At 58.4% G+C, this 21,317-nt stretch overlaps 1 protein-coding gene across 3 annotated transcripts; it reads left to right on the top strand.

Annotated features, from left to right (window-relative positions):
• Positions 1 to 2,714: 2,714 nt before the first annotated feature.
• Positions 2,715 to 20,863, top strand: LOXL4 (lysyl oxidase like 4). 3 transcript variants are annotated; one of them, XM_064595130.1, is made up of 16 exons: positions 2,720 to 2,859; positions 6,015 to 6,127; positions 7,212 to 7,517; positions 8,075 to 8,253; positions 9,141 to 9,346; positions 10,670 to 10,708; positions 10,854 to 11,073; positions 11,933 to 12,116; positions 12,298 to 12,452; positions 13,202 to 13,369; positions 14,417 to 14,579; positions 16,656 to 16,899; positions 18,011 to 18,126; positions 18,824 to 18,960; positions 19,290 to 19,401; positions 19,708 to 20,862. In XM_064595130.1, the coding sequence occupies exons 3-16, from the start codon at positions 7,247 to 7,249 to the stop codon at positions 19,776 to 19,778; spliced, it is 2,265 nt and encodes a 754-aa protein (XP_064451200.1). In that variant the 5' UTR covers positions 2,720 to 2,859; positions 6,015 to 6,127; positions 7,212 to 7,246; the 3' UTR covers positions 19,779 to 20,862. The 3 variants fall into 3 exon arrangements, with proteins under 3 accessions (XP_045734539.2, XP_064451200.1, XP_064451201.1); XM_045878583.3 differs by lacking the exon at positions 6,015 to 6,127 and having other exon boundaries at positions 2,715 to 2,859; positions 19,708 to 20,861; XM_064595131.1 differs by lacking the exons at positions 2,720 to 2,859; positions 6,015 to 6,127 and having other exon boundaries at positions 7,381 to 7,517; positions 7,975 to 8,253; positions 19,708 to 20,863.
• The last annotated feature ends 454 nt before the right edge of the window (positions 20,864 to 21,317 follow it).

Raw genomic sequence — 21,317 nt, 5'->3', positions numbered from 1 at the left:
CTGACACCTGCCCAGGGCTCCATGGCTTCCAAGTCTTTATTCATGACCACCCCACTTTCCCATCTCTCCACTTAGTGAATTTGCAGAGTGGTGGGAGAGACAGACCCCCAAGCAGCCAACAGATGAGGCATTATCGTAGCAGCAAGCAGGTTTATCCATCCTCCATGAAGCCTTCAATCCTCTTTCTTCCCACTATCCCCCTTCCCCACCCTCTGCCCACCATACCCGGAGCCCAGAGCCCAGAGCTAACTGTGCTTCTCCAGCAGTTCACCACTTGCTACTCTCTGCAGATAATGGGTGTGTGATTCTGGCCAAATCCCTTAACCTCTCTGTGCCCCAGTTTCATCATCTGTAAAGGAGGGTGATGAAAGGGTTGTCCACAGGGATTTTAAGAGAATTAAATGAGATGATACATAGAGCAACCGCACCGCACCTGCTCGCCGTTAGGATGATGCTGACAATGCCTCATCCCTTGGCTGATTGTGAGTCTGTCTCCCGCACCACCCTGCAAATTCCTTGAGGACAGGGATCACATCTGGCTTGTTTGTGTCCTCCCAACACCACCCGGCTCTAGCTCAAGCACCAGCACGAAGCGGGCCCATTTACTCCATCTGCAGCACACACTGAGCACTTGCCATGCACCAAGCCCTGTGATGCAATCTGGGTTTAGAGATAAATGAGAAGTTCCAGAGTCTCCCCAGAGTCGAGGCAGACACAGACCTGTGTATCAAGAGGTCCTTGGCTGCGGCTGTGAGCACAGTCAGGCACGAAGGAGGAAGCAGGCAGTCTCCTTCAAGTCAAAGCTTATTGAGATGAACTGAATTGTCCCATTTGACCCCCACAACAATCGAATTTAAGGGTGAGGAGACGGCCACTCAGCGGAGAAAATCTCACCACTAGTAAGCCATAGGGCTGGGCCTGGGATCCAAGCCCCTCGCTTCTCAATAAGAGAGCCTCACCGTACCCCCCCTGGGAGATTTCTCCTTCCACTGCTCCCTAGCCTCAGCCCCTGCCCAGTGTCTTGTAGGTCAATGGACTTGGGGGGCAACACATCCATTCATTCCCTGGGCTCTAGCCGGGGCCAGCCTCCAGGGTATTTTTAGTTCTGCGCAGTCAGGCCTGGGTGTGTGATTGGCAGCAGGCGGAGCCCTCCGTGTTGTTCCTGGCTCAGCATGAGAAGTGGCTGGGCATGGGGAGGGGGCTGAGGCATACCTGGCACCCCAGCCCACAGCTGCCTCACTGTCCCCATGGGTGGGGCTGGGCTGCTGCCGCTGACCCAAGGCTGGGAGCATTCTTTCCTGTTGATTCATGCCGGGAATGCTCTGGACCCTGTTGGGGCGGGGCGGGGGCACTGGAGGGACATCTGGGACATGAGTGGCCAGGGCGGACAGTAGTCCTCCAGCAGCCGGGTCAGTGTGACCTGGCTGTCCCCCAGGGGTCAGAAAGGTCCACCTTGCCATCCTAGCCCTTATCACATTCTGCCTTGTGCCTTGGGGTGGTCTTTGCTTACACGTCTGCCTCTGCAACCAGACTGGAAAGGCCCCCTCCCACCCCCGCAGTGTCTAGAACTCCAGCATCCTGTCTAGCAAGGAGGAGAAAATCAATAAAGATTTGCTGAATGAGTGAGCCTTTGGAAGGACACTCAGGCAAGGTTGGGGAAGTAGGGGAACCAGGCTGTACTGATCTGGACCTAGGGAGGAAGTTGGGAGGCTGGAATTCTCTGCCCATTTTACAGATGGGGGACACTGAGGCACCTGGAAGGACCAGGATTATGGGAAAGAATTTGGAGGAGAGGGGCTGGGATTCCTGCGCCTAGGAATTCAGCTAAGCTGATTGGGCCTCCTCTCTTTCAGCCTTTTCTACTTTTGTTTTATTCCATATTCCCCCACCCCCAACCCACCCTCTACACATACCCTCCCCCCATGGGCCTGTCAAGGTCCAGGACAGCCTCTTTCAACTGTGTAAGTTGTAGAGAAGGACTTAAGTTCTTCCATTTACTGTTTATTACTGGGGGAAGCAAGTCAGCCGTATCTCTTGGGGCTCAATGTTCCCAACTGTGCAATGGGCAGACCAGAGACCTCCTGCTCACAAGTACTCAATACATTTCAGGGACCAGGGCAATGGCGAGGGCCGCCTGTTACTCCAAAGAGAGCACACCTGCACCACACCATCCCGACCTCATTTGAACTGAGCCCCCACTCTCCCGTCGCCGCCCCTGCCCCCAAGGGAGTCAGTCTGGTGGCCCCTATGATAGTGAGGGGGTCCCGTGGGAAGGATACTGCGCTCTGGGCCTCACTGAATGGCGGGGGGGTGGAGAGAGGGGGGGTGCTCTCGGGGGTGGGCAGGTCACCCGGTTTCGCAGAGAAGGACACTGCGCGTGGGACAGGGACTCCCGAGGCCACAGGCACCCCAGGCAAACGCAGCCCGCTGGCGCCGCGCCGCCGCCTCTCACGGGGACTCCGATCCTCCCCCAGTCCCTCCCGCTGCAGCGCCAGTTTCCTCCTCGGGAACCAGCTGACCCCTGCCGGCCCCCCGCCGCCCCCGCACCTCGCGACCCCAGGACTTCCCGGGCAGGGCCGGAAGGCGGGTGGACGCGCGCTCCCGGGCCGGGGCTCAGGGCGGAGGGGCCGAGCGGGCCGGGCCGGGCTGGGCGCCCGCCTCGACCGGGTCCGCCCGGGGGCGGGGCCTGCGGGGCCTCCTCCGCGGGCGGCGGGGCGGCGGGGCGGCGGGGCGGGGGGGGGGGCGCCCGCGCGGGACGCAGCCGGATAAAAGGGCCCCAGGGTGCCCCGGGAGGCCCGTCAGCGCTGCTCGGCCGCAGCGTCCGGCCCCTGCCCGACCGTACCGTCCGTGCTCCAGCTGGTGAGCCCCCGCCTGGCCCCTGGCCACGGGTCTGTCTCTCGCTGTCCTGTCTGTCTGTCCCACTCTGGCTCTCTGTGGGGCAGCCAGCCTCTGAAGGCTCCTGAAGGCTGGGGGCTGGGAAGGATGGGGGTCCCATGGACAGATGGCCTAGCCTCCTAGTCGCTCACCAACCTGCTTCCAGTGGAAGTGACCAAACTAGGGAGCTTGGCCCAAAGCCCGCCCCGGGTGCCTGCGTGTCTTGTTTGTGAACACGCTGTGTGTAACCATTTCTCTGCCCTCACCGAGGGAGAAGCAAGGGAAGGGGCAAGGTGGGTTCAGATGTCACTCTTGTGACTTGGGGGACAGAGAGGCAGGGTGGAACCAGGCTCTCCAATTCAATAAACCAGAACCGATTATGCTGCGGGGTGGGGAGGCAGAGGACCGAGGGCTTCAACCTCAGTGTTTCTTGGCCAGGTAGAGCTCAAAGCCATTTGCTGGCACTACTTCAGGTCACCATAATTAGTGGTCCCAGGGAGGGACCCCATCCCCCAAAGAGCTAGAGAGAAGGAGCTTCTTCAAGTGATCCAGAGGCTGATACCCACTAGGGCAGCACCCCCCACCTACCGTGTTCTCTCCTGAATATCCTTGGGCATTTCCAGCCCTCTCTAGGGGGGCCAGGTCAGGCCAGGTGCCAGAATCCCCTGGTAGCACCTGAGCAGGTGCCTCTCTGCGTCAAGCTGGCAGGATCCTGGATCTGTCACTCGGTTGCACTCAGTGTTGGCACCAACCCCAGTGCCCTCACACCACGGCCGGGTCATATCAGCCAGCTGCAGGGTGGAATTTCATTCATCCCCCTGCCTCCCTTCCTCCTACCTTCCTCCTCCAGCGTCCGGCTCCCCCATGGCTGAGAGCCTGGCTTCTGGAACCAGGCTACCTGGCTTTGAATCCTGGCTGGGCAAGTTATTTAGCTTCTCTGGACCTCAGCTTCTCACCTATAAAGTAGAGATAAGTACTCCATAAATAGTTTTAAATGTATCATAATAATTAATTATTAACTACTCCCCCACCTTCCCTCCCCTACCCTGTCCCCTTCTCCCCGCTTGTGAAGAGAACTGCCACTTTTGAAGCTGTTTCCTTCTCTAAGGGAGGCTTCTCAGCCGGGTGGTCTTCCCCATGCTGGGCACTGGCAGAATAGTTTTGGGGAGATGCTGTGGAGGCTGGGTGTGGAGACAGCAAGCAAACTGGGAGTGCTGAGGGTGGGGGGCGGCTGGGAGGGCTTAGTGGAGGGGGGAGCATGTAAGGTGGGTGTTGGAAGATCTGTAGGGATTTGCCAATCTGACATAGAGGGAAAGGGTACTCCAAGTAGATGCAGCAGTGAGAGAAGAGGTCGGGATGTGGAAGCAGAGAATGGACGGATATGTTTGGGGAATGGCGAGAAGGCAAGTTTGGGGTGAGCAGAAGCTACAGTGGGCCCTGCAGTGGCAGGCAGGCTGGGAAGAGGGGCCCTGCCCCCACTTCTGACTCTCAGTTCCTGCTGCCACCCCCCCCTCCCCAGACAGCTCTCATGGGAGGGAGCTGCCCTCACCCAGATCCCAGGGTCCTGCACAGAAGGCCACCCCAGCCTCCAGGCAGGCCCGGGACTATGCACAGCCTCCAATGAGACCTCCAGGGTGCTGTGGGACATCAGCCCACCCCAGGGCCCATCACAGCTGTCATAGAGAGCAGGACCCCTAGTGCCACCCCCTCATTTTATAGCTGTTGCACCTGAGTCTCAGAGAGAGGAAAGCCCCTGACTCAAGTCACATAACGATTTGGTGGCAGAGCAAGGAGCCTCCTGACCCCTGGGGGATGGGGGCCAGGGTGGGGGGCGGGGTCATCTCTCAAGTCAGACTCAATGTGACCACTGGGTCCTAGCAGCTGGAGGGCCCTGAACCCAATCCTTTCTCCCTTGTCACCTGGGGATGGTCCCTACCCATGGTGACTTCAGTTTGCCTCAGTCCCTAGCAGTCCACCTCGTCCTTAGCGGGGCAGAGAGGAGGGAACGGCACGCCCCAAGCAGCAGAGCACACGCCGCTCCTGGTGACAGCCAGTCAGGAGCCCCCACAGGTTCCAGAGCGGAGAGTCACAGAAAGAAAACAGTGTTTAAGTCTGGAAAGGAAGTGCAGGAGGGATCACGGTGGGAAGAGACTTCGGCCCGCAACACCCGGCCCCAGGGCGGGGAACCCGGAGAACCTGGGCTCAGAGGGAAAGGAGGCAAATCCGAGGCTGTCGCAAAGAAGGGTACGGGGGACTTGCTCTTGAGTTCAGATATGGCCTCCATTCCTTCTTTATCCAAGAGGGGCTGGGCCACCCCAGCCCAGGGGCTCCATAGTGGCTGTTAAGCTGCTGTCATGAGAGTTAACTGTCAGGGAGAGCTGAACTCTCAGGGTTCAGCGTGCATCCGTTCATCGAAGCTTCACAAGAATCCTATGAGGCCAGTGCTATTTAGTATCCCCGTTTCACAGAGGCGAAACTGTGGCACTGAGCTATGAAATCACCTGCCCAAGACTACCCAGAAACTCAGTGTTGGAAGTGGAGTGAGAACTCAGGCAGTCTGACTCCCAGTCTGGACCCTTAAGCACGTTGCAATGCCTCTCGCCACCGTGCAACCGCGGCTATTTCCTGGGGCCACCTACGGACCTTCCTGGCACTCTTCTGGGCACTGGGGGCATGACACAGAGTCGCCACCCCCGTGGACCATCAGTCCTGAGCCCATCTAGTGTCCGTCTAGGAGTCCCTCCAGCCAGCCCTGGGCCCACCAAAGCCGGAGGATTGGTGGCCAGAGGGGGTGGGGCTGTGTGCAGGAAGGAATAGGACTGATTCCCAGCCAGGTACCATCTGTGGGAAAGGGAGCCCTGGGAGACCCTCCCTACTGAGACTGACCAGCTACACAGTCCCCCGGGGGCAGCAGTGGCCATGGAAGATGGGGTCTCCCCAGAACGAGCTCTCTTAAGACTCCAGCATGGAACAGGAAGTCAGGACCCAACTTTCTCCATCATGCTCCAGGCTGATCTCAGCTCCTCACTGGCTGCAGAGCCAGGCAGTGGAGGACCTTCAGCACTGGGGGCTGCAGACCCTCTGGCAGCCCTCACCAGCATGACCTCTCCCCCCCATGCTTCTCCCCCACCCTGTTCCAGGACCAAGGCTGCTAATGTGTGAGGGGGAGAACACCAGCCCTTAACTTCATCCCCCTCTAAGGACCCAAAGAGCAGCTGATGACAGCCTCCTGGAGACAGGAGCCCTCTCTCTGGTGTGTGCTCACTGCCTAAAACCCTCCCATGGCCCCTAGCCTCCTACAGGATGAAGAGCAAACCCTCCGCAGGTGCACAAGGCCCCAGTTATCTGGCCCCAGCCCGTGCCTCCACTTTCGTCCCTCCTTATCCTCCTCCACTGCGGTACAGGGGAAAGAGAGGATACTTTCTGCCCCTGCACAGACTCGCCTCTTGCCTCCTTTACCCACCCCGTCCTCTCTACATGGAATACCCCTTTGCCCACCCAGCAAGGCCCAGCTTAAGTAGTGCTTCTCAGAGCTTCAGGAGAGCAGGGCCTAGTGTTTGGTGTCCTCACTTCCGTGGCTTGGCACCTGGCCTAATAGTTGGCGGGAGGCAAGTATTCCAAACATGTTTGTTGAATCACAGGCCTAGATGGACTCCGAGCTTGAAGATAGCATAGACTATCTGAGCTGGAGGAGATATTAGACCATTTTTGGTTCAGTTTCCTCACTTTAGAAATAAGGAGTTAGGATCTAGAGAGTTTAAGAGACTTGCCCAAGCCACACAGCAAATGAGGGGTGGAGGCCTAGACTCCCCTCAAATGACTTTTTTCACTCCCAGTGTTCCATGTGCCTCCTATGGGGAGGGTGGCCAGGGACATCTAAAGAAAGGCAAGAGCGATGCCCCTGGGGTAGTTTTTCTGGACTTGAGGGCACCCTGGGGGCTCTCCTATCACTCAGAGGCTAGACTACCCCCTCTACCTGCATACAGGACTATATCAAGATGAGCTATTTACTGAGTGCTGTGTGGTAGCTTGCGCTGAGCACTTTATATACAGTGTTTTAACACTAACAACACTGAGACAAGGATTTCTCCACTTTACAGAGGAGGAAATTGAGACTCAGGTCAAACTTAAACTTCCTCAAGGTCCCATGAACAATGAATGGTGGGTTTAAACCCAGTTGACCAATCTCAGAGGCCAGACTCAATCAATGCCACCAAACACACAAGCCCATAGCACGCACACATGTGGAGGGGCCCTGCCATCTTTTGTCCCTTCAGCAGAAGAGGCCGAGGTCAGGGGTAGAGGTGGTGATCTACATCATGTTTGCTCCTTCCCAGGTGCCTGGGCCCCAGCTGCCCGTGAAGTCAGCACGATGTGGTCCCTACCAGCTGCCCTCTCCCTGCTTCTGCTGCTGCTGCAGGCCCCTCCTTGCAGGCTACAGTCACTGAGCCCCGTGAAGCTACGGCTGGTGGGCCCAGGGAGCAGGCCAGAGGAGGGCCGCCTGGAGGTGCTCTACCAGGGCCAGTGGGGTACCGTGTGTGATGATGACTTCGCTCTCCGGGAGGCCACCGTGGTCTGCCGCCAACTGGGCTTTGAAACTGCCCTGACCTGGGCCCACAGTGCCAAGTATGGCCAAGGGGAGGGTGAGTGCCTGGTGCTACCCAGCAGGATGATGGTGGGTTTCTCTCAGACACTGGGCACCCTGAGGCTTCCACAGACTCCTGCCCACCCTTTTATACCCAGCCCAACTGACCTCCTCCGTGAGGCATTTCCTGAGTGCCCCAAGCTACAAGCGCCCCTTGCGCTGACCCTCCCATTCTCGCCTGCAGTGAGGCCGCCGCCGCCACCACCACCACCCCTGTCCACTCTTACAGAGTGACTGGCACGCAGTAGGTGCTCAGCAAGTGTTGAGTGAATGGATGGATGGATGGATGGATGGATGGATGGATGGATGGATGGGTGGACAGGTAGATCTAATTATTAGACCCACCTGGCATTTTCCAAAAGCAGATTCTACCTCCTCTTGGCAGTAGGTAGGTTTATAGATACCAAGATCCCAGGAGAACTGACTCCTCTCCCCCACCCCTCCTTTCTACTCAGGCTCTGGAAGAAGACAGTTGATAACTGTGGGGTCCTAGGAAGGAGGCACAGCCCATGAATGCCTCTCTGTCCCTAAGCATCACCCTTCCCCTGCCCTCAGGACCCATCTGGCTGGACAATGTGCACTGTACGGGCACAGAGAGCTCCCTGGACCAGTGCACGTCCAATGGCTGGGGTGTCAGTGACTGCAGCCACTCAGAGGACATCGGGGTGGTGTGCCATCCCCAGCGCCAGCGTGGCTATCTTTCTGAGAGGGTCTCCAATGCCCTTGGGCCCCAGGTAAGGAGGCTGTTCAGGCCCTGGCCTGAGCCAAGGGTTGAGTCACGGGTCAGAGAGCCTCCTGGGTGATGAACCTGGAGGAAGAGGGAAGAGAAAGGGAGCAGACTGGGCTGAGAAACGTCCCCCAGGGCCCCACCTCCTGTTGGTGGCCTGGAACAGGTGCATGGACAGAGGCCCAGCTTGTAGCAGGGCAGGCTGGGGGGGCCAAGCTGGGCCTGCTGGGGATCGCTGAAGCTGCTCCCCATGAGAGGCAGGAGGGGGTGCGGGGCTGCCTCACCCACAAGGCCAGCCACAGTTGCTGCCTCTTCCCGGCACAAACAACCTCGAGCTAAAAACAGCCCAAGCCAAACAACAGGAGCAGGCCGGGCAGATCCTGGCCCTTACCTTCCACTGCTGGGCAACCCCAGCCTGAGGACAGCTAGCCACGGCCCACAAATGCAGCATACCAGGGTGCAGTGGTCTTCATGGTCTAAGTCACCCCAGACCTAAGGTCCCCTGGGCCAATGACCCTGCTGGTAGTCCCAAGCAGCTGGTCTGTGCCCATCCTCAGCTCTCCCCAGGTGGCATAGAGAAGGTCCCTCTGCGCCCAGTGGAAGGCTCCCAAACTCCAAAGCCCCCGAGCCTGATCCCAGGGAGGGCACAGACCTGCCTGGTTCTCTCTGGAGTTGAGAGAGGAGCACAGACAGACCAAGACTCTGCCTCGTGCTCACTGTGTGGCTTTGGCAAGAGCCCTAGTCTCTGGGCCTCTGTTTCCTGTCCAGGGAGGCCCGCGGGTGTTGGGGGGTGACCTTTAAATGCTCTGAGGCCTGGATCGCCCATGTGAAGACCTGCAGCGGGCTCAGCGAGGGCAGGAGCCCTGGGGCCCGTGGTGACCATGCACCCTGCAGGGCCGGCGGCTGGAGGAGGTGCGGCTCAAGCCTATCCTCGCCAGCGCCAAGCGGCACAGCCTGGTGACCGAGGGAGCGGTGGAGGTGAAGTACGAGGGCCACTGGCGGCAGGTGTGTGACCAGGACTGGACCAGGAACAACAGCAAGGTGGTGTGTGGGATGCTGGGCTTCCCCAGCGAGGCACCTGTCAACAGCCTCTACTACAGGTAGGAAGGACAGGTGGGCGGAGGGCCGTGGGGGGCGTGGGGTTGGGGGGCGGTGGCTGATTGTGTGCACACCTGTGCAAGTATATACGTGTTCTCCTGTGTGTGAGACAGACATGGATGCGTGTGTGTGTGTGTGTGCGCGTGACATGTGGGGCCTTGCAGAGTGTAGTGAGATGGGCGTGGGACTGGGAGGGAAACGCGCCCTGCGGACCTCCCGAGTTGCGAGTTGCAGGGCTCTCAGAATAATAACGAGGAGAGTGAGGATGAACTTGGAGACCCTGGGAAATACCTAGAAACAGAAAAGAAACGCCCTGCTAGTCGTATGGAAAGAGCTGAAAACAACTGAATGCAAAGCCGTGCCCCTGATTAAAGAACTGGACTTGACTGAAGATGTTTCTGGCAGGGCCCACAGGAGAGACCACCTGGGTTCCAGTCTCAGCTCTGCCAGTAACGCCCCGTGGGCCGTCGGTAGGGCCCCCGGGCCTCGATCAGCCAGTCAGCAGGGAACTTCCTCCACTCTGATCCGAGCCAGGCTTTGACTGTGTGTGAGCGAGGCATGGGGTGGGGCAGCACTTGGGAGAGGAGACATAAAAATCTTCTGTCGAAAATGTGACCGAACCGTCACAAGATTGCATCAGCCTCTAAATGGCACCTGCTCGGTGCTGGTGAACACTGTGTTTCTCATCAAGGGAGACGTCCCCCACACTCCGTCTGAGTGGTCTCCCCCTGCCCACCCCCAAGCAGTTTAGTGGCTCTGACTTAGATGGGCCTGCTCCCGAAGACCAGCCACGTGGCTCCATCCCTGGGGACAACTGGGATGCAGGCCCCTGACTCCCCACGGCCTGGTAATTGCACCTCTGGGCCTGGCTGACTCGCCCACCACCCCTGAGGAGGGCAGCCCTGATTACAGCCTCTGGGAGGGCAGCCCCTACCATCAAGGCCTTCAACTTGCACCTGCCCCCGGAGGACCTTTCCCCTGGGTCCCTTTTCTCAGGGCACTCCCTAGAGGCTCCCCTCCGTCTGCATGGGGAGAGGGCGAGCTGGGGGCTGCCCACTCAGGGGCATCCAGTACAGAAGAGACCCCAGTTTGGGACTAGTCGAGGAGGTACCTTGCTGGGCCCCGCTCTTCTCCCTGTGACATGGAGATCAACAGTGTCTGCGAGCAGATCACGTTGCCAGGGCTGCCATGAGGCTCAGCATTAAAATAATGCAACCGAGTTTACAGACAGAATCCCCGTGCAAACTCAAGGACAGCCATGAGGAGCCAGGGGACGGAGGGCATTCGGCACTCCCTCCACCCACCACCTGTTTTCTCCCACCTAGGAAAGTCTGGAATTTGAAGATGAAGGACCCCAAATCTAGGTAAGGAGCTGCATCCTGAGGGGAGGGTGCAGAGGGGCATGGCACGAAGGGGGAAGGCACGTCCCTCTCCTCCCCAGTGCCTCGGCCTCCCTGACTCCTGAGCTCCCTCAACCCCTCCCCACCTTCAGTCTTCCTTGTCTTCCAGGCTGAAGAGCCTGACACAGAAGAATTCCTTCTGGATCCACCGGGTCAACTGTCTGGGGACAGAGCCCCACATGGCCAACTGCCTGGTGCAGGTAGCACCAGCTCGGGGCAAGCTGCAGCCGGCCTGCCCGGGCGGCATGCACGCTGTGGTCAGCTGTGTGGCGGGGCCCCGCTTCCGCCCTGCAAAGGCAAAGCCCGGGCACAAGGAGTCCGGGGCAGAGGTGGGTCCGGCCAGGTGTCAGCAGGAGCGGGTGGGAGGCATGGGCAGCGAGGGGCTCTCCGGGACAGGCAGGAGCAGAGGGACCAATCACCCCTATTGAGGAGGCCTTGGTGCAGACTGGGAGGAGGAGAGCGAAGCATAGCATGGTAGAAACTGGGAATTTATGTAAAAGGAACCGTTTATAACCCGACCATAAATGGAAAGCTGACATCACTGGCCACGAATAGAAGGTAACCATAAAAACAGTAATTACGTCGTAGCTAACACCCGGTTGAGGCCGAAGGTACTGAACCTGAGCCCGGCCCTCTGTTATAAAAAGCCACAGCGAGTGCTGGTGAGCTGTTCCCGACATGGCAGCCCGGCAGTGGGATAGCGTCCTCCAGGAAATAGGAAGGACTGGAGAAGATTTAACATGGAAATCACTTCCCCACTGTGTGAGTCAGCTTAATTCATACCATGTCCCCGCGCAGCTCTGAAATCATTTCACGGATCCCTTTGGGAACACTGATCTAGTTCAGCCCCCAAGGACAAGGAAGGAGCCGGGGCTGGACGAGAGGAAGGGACCCCCCTAGAGGGCAGCCAGAGGGTTGTGAAGGCCACGAATCCCAGCTCCTGAGGCTCCCTTGTTACCACTGTGGCTCGTGTGGTGGGTCTTTGTCACGAGGAAAGGGCGCTTGAGAAGAACGGCTTATTGGAGAATTCGAGGTAGTAGCTATGAGCCGTCAGAGGTGGGACTGGAACTCCCGGGCATGGGCTTGCCCAGCTTGAAGGGGCCTGACCCAGGCTCCCCTCCCCTGACGGCTCCGCCTTGCCCGCTGCCTCCCCCTCCGCCTGCCCTGAAGCCAGTTTTCTCCCGGCAGGAGCTGAAGGTGCGCCTCCGCTCCGGGGCCCAGGTGGGTGAGGGCCGGGTCGAGGTGCTCGTGAACCACCAGTGGGGGACGGTCTGTGACCACGGATGGAACCTCATCTCTGCCAGCATCGTGTGTCGTCAGCTTGGCTTTGGCTCGGCTCGGGAGGCCCTCTTTGGGGCCCAGCTGGGCCAAGGTAAGTGAGGAGGCCTGGGGTGGGATAGGAGGCCATGGAGGTGCCACTGCTCCATCCCTTGGTGGCCCTGGTGCCAAGGCCCACCCAGGACAGAAAGTTCTCCCCGGCTATGGGGGGGAAGCCACAGGTGTGAGGTTACAGAGGTGGAGCCTTAAACAGCACCTCTCCCTCTCCCCGCTAGGCTTGGGACCCATCCACCTGAGTGAGGTGCGCTGCAGGGGTTATGAGCAGACCCTCAGTGACTGCCCCTCCCTGGAAGGGTCCCAGAATGGTTGTCAACATGAGAATGATGCTGCTGTCAGGTGCAATGTCCCTGACATGGGCTTCCGGAATCAGGTGAGCTCGGATTTGGGCCTGGCCTCAGGCTAGGGGGCTGGGAAGCCCTGAGAGAGCCCCATGACATCACATCGAGCCAGTGGAGAGGGGGTTCTCAGAGCCAGTCTGGAAAGCCCTCTCCCCTGGACTGGCCCACATTTCCGCAGGGCCGGGTTCTGGCCTTCAGAGATGTCCCGTGGTGACGGGGACTCTTCCGGTGGATGCATTCTCCCACTACACCCTCTCAGGTCCCCAGAAAGGCTGAAAAAGAAGGGGGCTAGGGCAGAGGACCCCAGGGCTGTTGGTGCTGGGGAGTGTCACTGGTGAGGCTGCGTGGGATGGCCCAAGTTCAAGTGTCCTGCATCATGTGGACAGTGGGCAAGTAGCTCATATCTCTCAGCTTGGCTCTCTCTTCTGTCAGTTGGGGTTAATTGTCTCCTAGGGTTATTGTGAATGCAACGATAGATACGAAAGCCCTTTGCAATTGGCAAGGCATCGTTAATGGTAGAATTTCAGGTAAGAGGAGCACAAGTCCCAGAGCAGGGGGCCCAGGGGCAGGCACCTTGAGTCAGATTGCTCTGGTGGGCAGGGACAGCAGGGACTATTAGCAAAATGTCCTCAAGTAACAGAGAGGGAGACGAAGCCAGAGAAGGGGAGAGCCGGGCCCAGGGCTGCCCAGTGAGCCGGCCAGGACCCGTCTCCAGGCTGGCAGTCCTGAGCCCTGCCCTCTGGAGGCCGCCGTGCTCCTCACACACGTCTGACTGCTGCAGGTGCGCTTGGCCGGTGGGCGCAGCCCCGAGGAGGGTGTGGTGGAGGTGCAGGTGGAGGTGAACGGAGTCCGACGCTGGGGGGCCGTGTGCAGTGACCACTGGGGGCTCACCGAAGCCATGGTGGCCTGCCGACAGCTCGGCCTGGGTTTTGCCAACCATGCGATCAAGGTAGGTCCCCATCTTGCTTCCAAACTTCCTGTGCTAAAAGGGCTAACTCTTCATTCATTTATTCATTCATTCAGTGGTTAGTTACTGAGTGAAACTGGGGGCCAACATCATGCCGGGGGCCGGGGACAGTGTGGTGAACAAGACATAGCTCCCGCCTCGGGGAACAGTTAGCCAAGTGATGGAGGCGGTCGTTAAAACATTCACACAATAGGCAAGCACTTTCACCTCTAGGAAAGATGACTCGAAGCTCACCCGACGAGGTGGGGTGGGGATAAACAGCCCACGCGGAGGCCCTGTGGCCCAAGGAAGCTTGGCCCCGTTGGGAAATCAGGGACCAGGGCCGGAGTGGGCCGTCAAGGGTGTGACGTGTGAGTCAGGGAGGAAGAGGCAGGCAAACCGTTCCGTTTGCAGGGCAGATGTTTCAAACATTTCTTCTGTGCTGCCTGGCACACTGTGGGGCAGCGAGCAACAACGAGGAACAGGAATACAGGAAACCTGACATCGCAGTAGCCCAGCTGAGAGATGATGCTGGCGTGGCCCAGACGAGAGGCAGTCCTGGGGGAGATGTGGGTAGATTCAAGAGGGATCCGGGAAAGAAAATCACAAGGCTGTGGCGGGGCTGGGATGGCACAACGTCTTCTGCTGGGCCCGCCCTGGCCGGTGGTGGGACAATGCTGGGCACACTGCGCCTAGGAAACGGGGCCCAATCTTGAGCACCCCCGACCCCCCGGGCTACAGGAAGCACAGCTGGAGAGACGGGGCAGCCGCCCGGGTGGGCAGCAAGGGACCAGGACTGTCCTCTTCAACAGCTGAGGGCTGCCGTGGGAGAGGGTGGGGGCAAGGCCCGCGGGGGCAGAATCTCCCTGCCTCAATGCATGCGAGAAACTTCTGATATCGGAGGGGTGCAAAGTAGCAGGGACCGTCGCCTCACTGAAGACTTTCAGGCCGGGGCTGGGCACAGCGCGGTGGGGGCTCCGATGGGCGTCGGAGGGGACGGCTCCAAAGCACCCCTCAGCCTTGACCGGGCGCCGGCGGCTCTTTTCTCAGGACACCTGGTACTGGCAGGGGACGCCGGGGGCCGCCGACGTGGTGATGAGCGGCGTGCGCTGCTCGGGCCCAGAGCTAGCCCTGCAGCAGTGTCAGAAGCACGGGCCGGTGCACTGCTCCCACGGCTCAGGGCGCTTCGCCGCCGGGGTCTCCTGCACGGACAGTGAGTAACGCCCACGGCGCCGCTGCCCCCCCCCCCCCCCCCCGCGGAGCCAGCCCACACCTCCCATTCTCGGGGAGGGCCTGGAAGGGTGGGCGGTGGAAGGAGGGCTGGACTTTGAGCAGCGGCCCTGCCGTTGACCAGCTGTGGGTGGCCAAGTCACCCGTCACCTGGGGACCCAGCCTGCCCTGCCCGGCTCATGGGGTTATGGTGAGCAGTAAAGCAGGGAATATGGGAAAACACAAGGATACACAATCGTGTCTTTCACTTTCCATGTGGTGACCGATAGTTGAAAAAAAAACAAAATGGGAGAGAAAACAAGAGAATGTGTTGGACTTCGTAAGCACAGACTTTTCTTCTGGGAATTACGCACATATGCACCAGGCCACAGCCGCGTGTCCTCTTCCTGCGCTGTGGGATTCGCCCAGCAGGCCGTAGGACAAGACTGTTTTGAGGCACGGGCCCGCCCCACACACCCAGATTCTCGGGGCAGACACCTGCCAGCCAGGCCAATGCCGAGATCCTACATACAGTCCAAAGGCTGCGGCTGGCGCCACACCAAGCGGCCACGTGACCCTCTTCCCAGCCAAGCTTCCATGCCAAGACATCCTCACTCTTGGTCAGTGAGCTCGAGGGCTCCTCTCTGACCAGTGTGCCCTAGAAGGCTCTAGGTCCTCACGGCACACCGTCGCCAGCAGGGTGTGGCACCAGCCCGGGCCTTCCCAGCACCGGGGCTCACAGCGCATTGGGGGCCTGCTCCCCAGTCTCTCCCCCACCTGGGACCCTTGTAGCCCTCCCTGTTCTGCTGCCTGCAGGCAGCAGCTCTCCTCCTGAAGGCTTCTGACATTTCGCCACGGCTGAGCACAGACAGGCGACCTGCCAACTGTGTGCCCACCCCTGTTTCTCCTCTGTGATCTTTCTCATTCCGTTTTTTCTTTGCCCTCTCTCCTTCTCTGTCTCTCTGGAAGCTCTCCTTCTTTCCCTCAGGAACTCTAGGGTTTGCCGGTGAGCATAGCCTAGCAATAAGTACAGGACTTTCGGGAGCATTTAGTGATGGTCCAGGCATCCTCTGGCCAACCAGCCCAGCCCCCGCTGCCACCCTCATTGGCGCCCACGGAAATTAACCAGCAGCCCCATCTCCCCATCCTCAACACACAGGCTCTCACCCCTCTGATGCCTCTACCAAGATCTGAACTGTATCCCTGCTTTTGCAAGGAAAAGCCCTGAGAATGGGCAACTTTTCTCTCCTGATGTGACATGGTAACAGGGGCAGATCCCCAGGGGAGGGGAGACACATGGCTTCCGAGGTGGGTGAGAGCCCCTGTGACAGGAAGGGAGCAGCATTTCCAGCACGGTGGACGTTTACGCACAGGAAGCACAGGAAATGTCCTCAGGGGAGAACGCACAGGATGGGCTGGTGCGGATACCCAGGATAGCAGTCAGGTTAGAACAGGAACCCTGGGGGAGGCCAAGCCTAAAACCGCAGCAGGACGGACCGGAACGGCAGAGCTCCCGAGCAGGCTCAGAGATGATCTCTCCCGACTCTCCCCTCCACGCCCCTACCTGGCAGGAACTGAGACCCGGAGAGTGACTGAGCTGAGGAAGCCAAGCTGGCGCAGCGGGGCTTAGGAGGGGCTGTGTGAGCTAGACTACACAAAGGCACTTGTAAGCTGAGGAGCGTTTTACAAAGAAATACCAGCTTACCTCAACTGCATGCTTACCCGACAGTGACGTGAGCACGTTACGGGTATTGGAGCTACTGGCATTATTACAGTCCCCATCTTATGGTTGAGGAAGATGAGAGGCAGAAGGTTAAGCAAGTCACAGAGCTAGTGAAAGGTGTGGCCAGAACCTACACAAGCCTTGAGCCCCGGCCGCCCGGGCCCCAAAGCCGTCATGCTAACCCGTGGCGTGGTAGCTGCTTGAGCCCACCTCTCCTGACTCCTACACCACCCTCCTCTTCTGGGTAGAGCCCTGGCCTCCTGGTAGCTCCCCCAGAGAGCCCGGTTCGGGGCAAGCCCGTCCCGCAATGCCCGAGAGCAGCGCGGCTGCCGTCCTAGCTTTGGCCTGTGGCCGCAGGCGCTCCGGACCTGGTGATGAACGCCCAGCTGGTGCAGGAGACGGCCTACTTGGAGGACCGGCCGCTCAGCCAGCTGTACTGCGCGCACGAAGAGAACTGCCTCTCCCGCTCTGCCGGCCACATGGACTGGCCCTACGGGCACCGGCGCCTCCTGCGCTTCTCCTCACAGATCTACAACCTGGGCCGGGCCGACTTCCGCCCCAAGACTGGGCGCCACAGCTGGATTTGGCACCAGTGCCACAGGTTCGTGCCTGCCCACGCGTGGCTCTCGAGGGACGAGAAGCGGAGTCCAGGAACCAAACCAGCGTGGTCTGTCCCGGACCCCGAGCACTTCCTGGGAGGGGTGTGCTCTCTGAGCGAGAGCCTTCCTGCCCCGACGCCTCACCGGCTCTGCCTCCGGGAGCCGGTAGGGAACCCCGGGGCCACTGCCCAGCCCTGCCCCGATGGTACGGCCCTGGGCGGTGCTCCCGGGGTGCATTGCCCCCACAGCGGCCGGCGGAACAGTCACCGCCAGCAGAGCTGCTCTCTGTTAGAATGAGCCGGGACAATTAATTTCCCTCTGGTGGACCTTAGGCCTTGTCTTTAAAAACCACATAAAGCGGGGACTCCTAGAAACCTGGAAACCCAAAATAGACATCCCATCCAGGATGCTGGCTCTGCAGAAAAACCTGCCGGTTTCTGCAGCCGCAGAGCGAGGCCCCCCGCAAGGAAAGCAGGAACGCTGGGACTGAAAGGAGACAATGGGCATTCTTTCCTATCAGGAGTCTCCAGCCCAGACAGGAGGGACAAGGCCTGTGACAAAGGCAGAATGGGAAAGTGGTGGTTTTTTCCTTCAGGACGCAGCATGGGTGGGGAAAGCAGAATGGAGCAGGCAGTGACTTGGGACTTGGCCTTGCTGAGATAATCAGCACCTTCCCCTGTAGCAGGAACGGACTTGTCATTAGGACTGGACTGGAAACAATGGTAGCAATTTGGTCTCAGGCTCCCAGGGAGCAGAGTAAGCACCCCTCCTTGGCCGCTCAGCCCCGAGGCTCGTTCCTGGAGGTGTCCCTTCCTCCCGCCCTCGGTCGGGCCTGAAGGCCAGGCACCAGCCCCCTGCAGGCTAGCTTTCCCCTTCTCACCCGGGTTCACACCAGGTGGGGCGGCTGTGCCTTGCTGCTGGGCGGGGGGTGCTGGGAAGGTAGACCGTGGATCCCACGAATCCTGGCTTGGAGAGGGAGAAGGGCACTGCCCCGCGATGATACCGTCCCTCCCGGGTAATGGCGGGGCCCGGTGCCTCAGTCTACCCTGGCCCACTCCCCCAGAGAGGACCCTCTGCTGCGGCTGCCAGGCTGACAGCTCTCCCCGTCTGCAGGCACTACCACAGCATCGAGGTCTTCACCCACTATGACCTACTCACTCTCAATGGCTCCAAGGTGGCCGAGGGGCACAAGGCCAGCTTCTGCCTGGAGGACACAAACTGCCCCACAGGTATGCGGTTCCACGTCAGCATAGCCTCCTGGTGTTCTCTTCCTCAGCCCCATCAGGGTGAGGTTCCTGTCTGCCCTCAGGGAAGACCCCCTCAGGCACCTGGAGACCCTGGCCTGGCAACAGTCAGCACCCGAGGCACTTCAAAAAGATCGGTGTCTTACCTTCTGACGTCTTAGGTGGAAGGTCTCTCTGCCACTGCATTCCCAGCACACGTCGTACCACTTGTAAAGGCTGAATACTTCAGCTTTTGGAGAAGAGTTGCAGGCCTGTTTCACTTGGGCTCAGTTCTCTGAGGGCACAGATTGTCCGATTCCTGTTTGCATTCCCCCAGTTCCTAGCCCTTCAGAATGGCGTGGCAAACTCTCACTCTTCAGAGGGTCGGAAGGACGGACAAATGTATTGGCATGTAGGGCTAGAACCTTCCACCCATAATTCCTAGGCCAACAGGAATTTCCACTAGAGCATCCAGAGAAATCATCTCTGTCACAGATGGGATTTGCTACCGTGCTGGATTCAGGGTTAGCAGGAATTCGGGCTCTGACACTCAGGCAAGTTATCTAGCGGAACCGTGGGTCCCTCATCTGATTGCACATAAGGGTATGACCGGTGTGAGGATTCCGTGTGCAGGGCCTGGCGGCGTGCTGGATCCCCAGCACCTCTTCCCTGCCTCAGTAACCGTCGGCATCCTTCCTTACAGGACTGCAGAAGCGCTATGCATGTGCCAACTTCGGGGAACAGGGAGTGACTGTCGGCTGCTGGGACACCTACCGGCATGACATCGATTGCCAGTGGGTGGATATAACAGATGTGGGCCCTGGGAATTACATCTTCCAGGTAAGGGGGCTTGGGGATCCCCCACAGGAACTCCATTTCCTGCGGATATTCCAAAAGTCTCCCTGCAGTCACAGGAGGGAAGAGTTCCACAGCTAGGGTCTCCCACAGGCCTGGCACTTGAACACTGAAGGAGGATCCCGAGGACCTGGGTTTGAGTCTTGATTCAATGGACAATGTAGAACAGGAACATTAACGCCTGCCCTCTGGGCACCTTGAAGGATTAGGGAAGCGAAGGGTATAAACACCCTTTGTGAGACTGCGTGAAAGGTAAAGGACGATCACAGCCACGACCGTCACCGGCTTTCACTTGTCCCCTTGTCTCACTCCAGTTGGTTGTGAACCCCCAATACGAGGTGGCGGAGTCCGATTTCTCGAACAACATGATGCGGTGCCGTTGCAAGTATGACGGGCACCGGGTCTGGCTGCACAGCTGCCACACAGGTAACTGCGAGCCTTTGTGGGGCCAGCCGTGTATGGGCTTGGGAAGCTGGGAGACACGACCTGTACCCCCTGTGTGGCTGGAAGGTGGATGTGCAAGGCTAGGGATAGGACAGAGATGAATTTCCCTTGACCTCTTCATAGGCACACTTCTAGACCCAACTGGTCACACCAGCAGCCTCACCCAGTCACGACTTAATTTCTACACCCCTCTTTGTCCGTAAGGCTGTTTGGATTATAAACTCTGTCTCCCATCTGTCCTGGAGTCTGGTAGGGTTGGCTACTTACCCGTTCTCCTTTGGTCCACAGGGGATTCCTACCGCTCCAATGCAGAGCTCTCCCTGGAGCAGGAGCAGCGTCTCAGGAACAACCTCATCTGAAGCCATGACTGCACACTTCCAGCTGCTGCCCACACACCAGATACCTCAGCTTATTGGAGCCATGCCCTTCACAGCGCCCTCATAGGGAAAGGGGCCAGTGCCAAGGGGTACCAAGAACTGCTCAGGAAGCCTTTTGATGGCAAGATCACCAGACCAAAATGGTACTGCTCCCTCAGGAGGACTCTGGGCCCGTCCCCTAAGGGCCTTTGGTCTATGGTCTATGGCCTCCAGGCTTTGTTCAGCTGAGCTCGTCTTCCACAAGTCTTTCCTGGGTCTTTACTTAAAGATGGACTATGGCCCAGTCCCCCATTTAAATGGTGCTTTGCAAATGTCTTGGAGGAGTAGAGGACAAAAGGACAAACATACACAGGAGATAGGATTAACTCTGCTAGAAGCTCAAAGTCACAACTGGCAGAGATGCTGATGAATCCAGGCCCTCATTTGGACTGTGCTCATTTAGAACTCACCCATCATTCTAAGAGTCCACTCTAGTGCCTTTACCTTTATCCTACTGCACATGTGGGTGTTTCTAATATCCTAGAAGCATAGGCCTCAGGCATCCCCTTATCTCCTGATGGGCCAACACCACCAGTTACTGAGTGCTTGAGAAGGGGCAGGATTTGCAGAGGTGGTCAGATAGGGCCTTCCTACAGAACAGCGAGAGAAGGCCAAGCAGAAAGACTGCTGCAGTAGGATGGATCCCAGCCCTGCCAGGACCTCTGCCAAGGAAAAAAATATATATATATGCCATTCACCTGGCAGGCAATCCGGTCTCCCTCAAGATCACTGTGCATCTCAGGACTGGCCTAAATTTCAGGTCTCAACTAAGTTTCTGGAAGTGAACTTTGCATGGAATAAATTAGACACGTGTAAGAGATGATCTTTACAGGTCTGACGCCCTAATGCCAATAAAGGTTGCTCACTATGGATAGCTACAAAGACAAGACTGGCTGTGGCTCTTTGCAGTTCCCAGCACACGAAGTCTAACCTCTTCCACTCATGCTGAGCTGGGGACTAGGATGTGTGGGGCACGCATACTACTCACAACAGTCCCACTACATTTCTCTGATATTAGCCTATGGTCTGTTTCCCAATTCCCTCCCCAGTGTCAGCGCTGAAACATGGGTTGGAAAGGTCAAGGGATGAAAGGGACGAGGCAAGAAGGAAAGTTCAAGGGTTGTAAACTTTTATAACTGAGGCTGCAAAACTGAAATGAACGGTAGCAGATGGAGCAGATTTACAATAGTACTCCCCTCCCCACATTGTGAGAGCCATCCCCTCTTTAGGAAGTGAAAAGGGACATGATCCACAGCTATCCTCTATGAATACAAAGACGTGCTTTCTTCCTCCTTCTACCTTCTCTCTTCTCCACTCCTTCACTAGGCAAAGGGAGCATTATATCTTGGCATGGCAGTTTAGGTAAACAAGGGAAGGACTGATTTCCTGTTGGACACAGCAAACATCGCCCAAACAGTAACAACATTATACTCGAACATGCAGCTAATGGTGTGTGAAAGAATGTGCAGCCCGTGGGGGAGT

The sequence above is a fragment of the Mirounga angustirostris genome, unplaced genomic scaffold (assembly GCF_029215605.1).
Source record: "Mirounga angustirostris isolate CCGP_5_RB_7025 unplaced genomic scaffold, mMirAng1.0.hap1 SCAF_6, whole genome shotgun sequence".
NCBI classification, from domain to species: domain Eukaryota; kingdom Metazoa; phylum Chordata; class Mammalia; order Carnivora; family Phocidae; genus Mirounga; species Mirounga angustirostris.
Note: the sequence above shows the minus strand (reverse complement) of the source record. Positions and strands in the feature narration are given on the sequence as shown.